We start from the raw sequence: 7,129 nt of genomic DNA, 5'->3' as shown, positions 1-7,129 counted from the left end.
GGGTTCAAGTGATGCTCCTGCCTCAGCCTCCAGAGTAGCTGGGATTATACCTGCCACCATGCCCGGCTAATTTTTTGTATTTTTAGTAGAGACAGGGTTTCACTACATTGGTCAGACTAGTCTTGAACTCCTGACCTCAGGTGATCCACCCGCCTCAGCCTCCCGAGGTCCTGGGACTACAGGCGTGAGCCACCGTGCCCGATAGAGACATAAATTTTTAAAGACTGAAAATGTGAAACGTTTTTATCCTTACACTTTATAGTTTAGCTGGGTAAATAAATGTTATGAACATCAAAGGAATGAGAATTAGAAAAGTAAGCAAAGACCGGAGGAAAGGCTGCTCCCTGGCAGTCTATGTCTGCCTCATCTACAGCCTCAGAATCTCCAGAGTCTGAGTACAGACTTCCATGGCAGGCATCTTCAGGCCCTGCAGAGGAGTATCTTCATATGTCCTTGAGCAGCTCTCCCTTTTCCCTGTTCTACTCCCTCACTGACATGATTTAACCCCCTTCCTCTGCACGTTTGCCAGCTTCTCCAACTGTCCTTGAAACTTGATGGCCACATACAGAAGTCCCAGACCCAGATGTACAAAAGACAACACATTACTGTTAAGTCCAAGGAGTAAGCAAAATACTTCCTCTAATGTTCAGCATGTAGATTTATCGTATTGCTCTGCTTTTTGCCCTTAGTGGTTAGAAATAATTATGGATGTGTAAGTGCTCTTTAAACTATAAAATGCAATCCATGTGTGTGTGAAGGGATTCTTATCAGGAGGCCTAGTTGTCTTTGCACCTGGTGAGCAGAGTTGGTGACTGCTAAGCTTGGTCTTGACCTGATTCCCCAAAATGGTGGGAGGCTTTTAAAAGAAAAAAGCTGGGAAGAAGGAGTGAGGGAAGTCTCTGCTTTTGAAGGAATTACTGGATATACTGTCAAGATGTAGAGGACAGTAAGAGGGAGAGGGGGTTCAAATATATATACACATTTGCTTATGGTTCACAAAGAAACTAATAGAATAGTTACCTATAGATGTTAGGAGAGTACAAGAAAGAGGAGGAGATAGGAATCCAAGTTAGAAGGAAAGTTTTGTTTCTGTTTTTTAAATAGAAAATCACAGCTAATAAATGTAGAAGGAATAACAGAATTAGAAATTACCGTTTTGTAAACCCTAATTGAGGAAAAAATGGATCTGAACAATAGTCATCTGACAGTCATCTAGGCTGTTAACTATTAAGTGAAAGTTTGATCAGAACTTCATAGAGAATGAATCAGACTTACAACACCTGACACCATTCATAACTGATAATGGGAACCTCGATCCCATGCTTCCTCCTGATGGAATGCAACAAGAAATGCACAGTGCCACCAAAAAAGTATTCCTGTCAAAAAGTTAGGAAAAATGGAACTTGAATCTCATCAAATCTCTAATGACTAGTTTGTGGAAAATATGGAAGATAAAAGAACATGTTTAATGTCACCACAATAATGCAATTAGCCAAATCCAGGATGTAAGAAATTGCAGTTTCTTCAATAAATAAATGGCATTTTTAAAAAGCAGGAGGTGGGGGAGGAATTATTATCAACTAAAAGAGAATTAGGAGATACTTCAACCAAATGCAGTGTTTAGATTCTGATGCAAACAAACAAAATATAAATGGACTTAAAAAAAAAATGAAGATCCGACATAGATGGCTATTAATCGATATTAAGGAATCGTTGTTAACATGGCTGGGTGTGACAGTGGCACTGCGGTCACTTTTTAAAACCCTTACCTGTCAGAGATACTAACTGATGTATTGTGCTATCTGGGCTTTTCCTTATGTGACTCCAGCACATACACGTGAACGTTGACGTGCACATGAAGAGGTTGTAGGAGTGATAGTTAAAACCATACTGGCAGAATGTAGATGACTGTCGAAGCTGCATATTGGGCACATGAGAGGTTGTTATAGTCTTTCCCCTAGTTTTGTGTAGAGATGAAAATTTCCGTAACACAGACTTTTTAAAAATAAGGAAGTCACCAGGCACCGTGGCTTCTGCCTGTAATCCCAGCACTTTGGGAGGCTGAGGTGGGTGAATCACCCGAAGTCGGGAGTTCGAGACCATTCTGGCCAACATAATGAAAGCCTGTCTCTATTAAAAATAGAAAATTAGCTGGGCGTGATGATGCATGCCTGTAATCCTAGCTACTTGGGAGGCTGAGGCAGGAGAATCGCTTAAACCTGGGAGGTGGAGGTTGCAGTGAGCCGAGATCGCACCATTGCACTTCGGCTTGGGCAACAAGAGTGAAACTCCCTCTCAAAAAAAATAAAAAATAAAAGAAGCAGATGGGTGGGAGCTGTACAGAAACAAGATGACTACCTCATAAACTGGTCCAATTTCATAATCTGTGAAAAAGCCAATTGGTGGCTTAGCTAGAAACACTGGAGTATCAGCACAACTGTGGGATGAAAAGAGGGGGAGAGAGGCTGTTAGTTTCAACCATACAATGAAATAGTAGGCAGTGACTGATTAATATGAAAATAAATACACAAAGGCCATCAAAGATATGCATGATATGTCATTTGTTGGGGTCTTCTTTTTGGTTCTTGTTGTTAATGCAGGTTATCAAATCATTTTACAGTACGATCTAATCTTTGTGAAGACATAAGTAGGTACATATTTCATTTTCAATATGCATATGAAAAACTCTACATGTTTAAACACCAATAGGTAACTGGGTTTTTAATATAGGTATCTCAAATATTAGTCTTTTCTAATCTCTCTCTCTTTCTTTCTCTTTCTTTCTTTCTTTCTTCCCCTCCCCTCTCCTCCCCTCCCCTCCCCTCTCTTCCACTCCCCTTCCTTCCCCTTCCTTTCCCTTCCTTCTTTTTTTGGGACAGGATCTCACTCTGTCACCCAGGCTGGAGTGCAGTGGCACAATCTTGGCTCACTGCAGCGTCGACATCCCTGTGCTCAGGTGATCCTCCTACTTCTGCCTCCCATGTAGCTGGGATCACAGGTGCACACCACCACACTCAGCTAATTTTTGTATCTAATTTTTCTTAATAAAAAGATATTAGTTGTCTAATAAAGAAATTTAATAGTTTTTGGCTTATTAAAATTATGAACCTATGAAGCAACTCTACTTTCATAAAGACTATTACTGATGTATAGGCAAAGGCACTCTTTAAAAAATCAGTTTACAGTAATTATTTATAATTAATCAAATTTCAAACACTGTTATTATTCAAGACCTATGCCTCTAATGGGATTGTTTCCACTTGACTCAGATTGTTCCAATGTGAGTAAAGGGCCAACATCAACCCCTATTTCTCAAGACCCTGGCAGGTCAGAAAAGCATAAACCCAGGACTCTGGGGAAGGTCCAAAGGCCCACCTGTGGGTGACCCTGCCGCCCTGCTCTGTTCTGATACTGCTACCCTGCCCCACAAGTCTAGGGGCCTCTACAGCCAGACCAATGGAGGACCATCTAGGTTTACTCTAAAGGGTCAGATTTTCTGAGAGTTCAAGTCAGGGAAAGACATACCTCTGTTCTGGTTCTGTTCTCTGGAATTCTCCTATCCGTGTTGGCTTCTCTGGAGGAAAAACAAGAGACTTGCCTCCATGTGGAGTGTTAGGAGGGAAAAAACGGGGGTTTTTTAGGAACTGGTTCCGACTTTCCATTCTTGCAAGCAGAAGTCGGTCTAGTTCTCTCTGCGGCACACGTAAGTGGCTCATCCAGTTTTTATTCTTTGGTGGACTTGTTTTCTTTGAAACACACAAAAGCACAGAGTCAATGACAGACAAAGGGACTGTGCGTGTTGACTTCCTGACCAGCTGCATGACCCATAGATGGCCAACGCAAGCTCTACTCTATTCTGCAATGGATTAATCACAGCTTCTCGTGTCATCAGAATGCCTTCCCCTTCACTGCCTCTCTGTCCCCCCAAATACTGCTGTGCACAGGCTTCCAAACTGACCTTGAGAGGTTCTCTGGTCCTTTGTTTGGCCTTAGGAGTTGAGTTCCATGTCACGCTGTCCACAGTGTGGTCTAACTCATCTTCAAGCTTAGCAAGCTTTTTTCTGCATGAGTCTTTAAGCTTCTTGTTCAGCTCTTTCTTTGGGATGGAATGCTGCTCACAGCTAAATGTCATTTTTAAATATCCTGGTACAGAGATGCCTCCAGCATCAAGGAAACAAATTGAATTACTATAGCAAGGTGAGGAAGTGGACATTTTTTTTGTCTTTTAATTTTTTTTTTTTTTTACTACTCATTTTTCATTCTAAGTGTTTCAAGGAAGTGGGCATTTCTAAGATGACCAAATAAAACCACCAAAGTCACAGTTAGCTTTATCTTTCTCCTAAACTTTCACATGTACAACACCAGCTGTAGTTGCTCTTCAACATATGAATGATCCTGAAACTTATTCTATGGATTCAAAATGGCCGGGCGCAGTGGCTCACACCTGTAACCAGAGCACTTTGGGAGGCCAAGGTAGGAACATCACTTGAGCCCAGGAGTTGACATCAGCCTGGCCAACACAGTGAGAGTGAGAGCATGTGTCTACAAAAAATAGATTAAAAATTTTGGCTGGGCATGGTGGCTCAAGCCTGTAATCCCAGCACTTTGGGAGGCCGAGGCGGGTGGATCACGAGGTCAAGAGATCGAGACCATCCTGGTCAACATGGTGAAACCCCGTCTCTACCAAAAATACAAAACATTAGCTGGGCATGGTGGCGTGTGCCTGTAATCCCAGCTATTCAGGAGGTTGAGGCAGGAGAATTGCCTGAACCCAGGAGGCGGGGGTTGCGGTGAGCCGAGATCGTGCCATTGCACTCTAGCCTGGGTAACAAGAGTGAGACTCCGTCTAAAAAAATTTTTGCTAGGTTTGGTAGTGCATGCCTGTGGTCCCAGCTGCTCAGGGGGCTGAGTAGGGAGAATTGCTTCAGCCCAGGAGATCAAGGCTGTAGTGAGTTATGGTTTTGTTTCTACACTACAGCCTGGGCAACAAAGCAAGACCCGGTTCTCAAAACCAAACAAATAACAACAACGAAATTTAGGACTAGAGTGCTAAAATATTTTCAGTTTTCCAACATGGTCAAAGAACATGGGTAGACCACTGTCACACACACATGCATGTACACATACATGAGCCCACTTTCTGAAGAGCTCACCAAAGGAATGAAAGTTTGTGTAAGCTTTTTACACCCTCAAGATCATCGCCCACCCGCTGGCTGGATGCGGTGGCTCACGTCTGTAATCCTAGCACTTTGGGAGGCTGAGGCAGGTGGATCACTTGAGGTCAGGGATTCTAAAGCAGCCTGGTCAACAGGGTGAAACCCTGTCTCTACTAAAAATACAAAAAAACAATTATCCAGGCATGGTGACAGGCACCTGTAATCCCAGCTACTCAGGAGGATGAGGCAGGAGAATCTCTTGAACCTGGGAGGCAGAGGTTGCAGTGAGCCAAGATGGCACCATTGCATTCTAGCCTGGACAACAAGAGCAAAACTCTGTCTCAAAGAAAAAAAAACAAATCATCCCCCTAAAGGTTAAATGAGAGCATTCACTGCTAGCAAGAATGCAATGAAATGGACACCACAGATCTCTTAGCACAATGCCTGATAAATCCTCAATACATGTTAGCCCCATTCTTATCGACCTGCATAACGACCTGCATAAGATAGTGAGTTTCCAACTAACTTTTGCCTTACTTTCCCATGTAGCTGAGACCATCAGTGGAGCTCTTCCCAGGAGCCCCCTCAGTTTTCTAGATCCCAATCCTCCCACCCCAAATACCTTCTCAGCCCCCAAGCCCCAGAGAATCAAACAGTCCCACAACTGGAGCTATGTGAGAGCTCATCTTCTGAGCCCAGCATGCTAGGCAATCCTGACATCTGGCCCAGGATCCACACAGGGACTTCTCCCCGTCACACAGGGACTCTTTCAAAAGTCTAACTCTCTGCTTAAACCTACATCACAGCCTCCCACCCCACTCACTCTCAGAATATCTTGCCTCCCATATCACAGGAAATTGGCCCAATGTCACATACATGTACATACCGTCCCTGCCTCTCCACTCAGCCTTCCCTCCCTTCTGAGAGGTTGGGAAGCTGCTCTTTTTCTGCATGGGAAAGCCCATAGGTCCATGTTCCAACCCGTAAGCATGCTCCCTTGCTTATCTATGTCTTCAGTTTTTCCTTCTCTTGGTTCAACTACTGCTCAAAACACTTTCATAACTCTTGGTGTTGGGCAGCAGATGTGGGCGTCATAGTCCACATGGAGAAGCCTGGACTTCAGTTGTACAGACTGGGAAGCACTAGTGAGAAATTGGCATGCTCAGATTTGACTTTCCCAACAGTCACCATCAAAATTAAAGGGGAAAAAAACCCGTGAACAAGGAAATGGCAGCAGAGGTGGCCAATGCGACTCTGCTACAGCATAACTTTCCCGGAATGCTGTCAGAGGGGTTGGGAGCACAGAAGCATTACCTGTAGGTGCAGAGTGAAACGGCACTCTATCGGTGTAGTAATCTTCCGGAGAGATCAGGCCATGTTTCTGTAGCAATTCGCTGTCTACACACCATCTGAAGACCGTCTTCACTGCACAGAAGGGAAGGGGAGGACAAGGTGTTTCCAACCAGACTGACCTTGAAGAACCCACACCCAAACTTTTTTCATCCTCCAAGCCTAAACTATCTAAGAAAATTGCTTCTCAGAATCCTGTGGGAATGTTGAGATTTAAGAAACTAATCATCTATCAGCCACTTAAAAGAGGCCAACCCTGGGGCAAAGCTGTGTTGTGTTATTTGAGCTAAAACACTGTTACTCACAGAGAAGTCCATAAAAAGACAGGATTATGAGAAATATGGTAGACTGAATAAGTGGTCCCAATTCTTCACTCCTCTCTGTATCCAAGGCAACCATTATTCTCTACTATTAATCTTTGCCTTAGTATTATAGTGTAGAAACATTTTTGTCTTATAGTGTAGACATAATCGGGTGAAATACAGTTAGGAACTGAAGGGACATTGTGAGAAGTGCTCAGGAGGCCAGCGTGAGAGCTTTGCAGTAGCACCAGCACCTGGGAAGGCGCCTGTTACTTAGCAGGCCGGGAAAGGGAGTTTCCCTCTCACTGGGGAGTCCACAGA

General features: G+C 43.7%; 1 protein-coding gene across 1 annotated transcript; it reads right to left on the bottom strand.

Annotated features, from left to right (window-relative positions):
* Positions 1-487: 487 nt before the first annotated feature.
* On the bottom strand, positions 488-6,578 carry LOC108289126 (deleted in lung and esophageal cancer protein 1-like). Its single transcript, XM_017508444.2, has 5 exons — positions 6,471-6,578; positions 3,959-4,158; positions 3,526-3,746; positions 2,342-2,437; positions 488-605 (listed from the first exon to the last, which is right to left on the bottom strand). The coding sequence occupies exons 2-5, from the start codon at positions 4,130-4,132 to the stop codon at positions 488-490; spliced, it is 609 nt and encodes a 202-aa protein (XP_017363933.2). The 5' UTR covers positions 4,133-4,158; positions 6,471-6,578.
* Between the last annotated feature and the right edge of the window lie 551 nt (positions 6,579-7,129).

The sequence above is a fragment of the Cebus imitator genome, unplaced genomic scaffold (genome assembly GCF_001604975.1).
Source record: "Cebus imitator isolate Cc_AM_T3 unplaced genomic scaffold, Cebus_imitator-1.0 Scaffold391, whole genome shotgun sequence".
Classification (NCBI taxonomy): Eukaryota; Metazoa; Chordata; class Mammalia; order Primates; family Cebidae; genus Cebus; species Cebus imitator.
This window is presented reverse-complemented; position numbering and strand designations above follow the sequence as displayed.

Bases quoted from the DNA above. Each gene is read 5' to 3' on its own strand.
- LOC108289126 (XM_017508444.2), bottom strand. From the start codon at position 4,132: ATGACATTTAGCTGTGAGCAGCATTCCATCCCAAAGAAAGAGCTGAAC. The intron at 3,747-3,958 runs GTCAGTTTGGAA...TGTGTTTCAAAG, and splicing joins GGACCAGAGAACCTCTCAAG to AAAACAAGTCCACCAAAGAA. The intron at 2,438-3,525 runs GTATGTCTTTCC...TTCATCCCACAG, and splicing joins AGAACAGAACCAGAACAGAG to TTGTGCTGATACTCCAGTGT.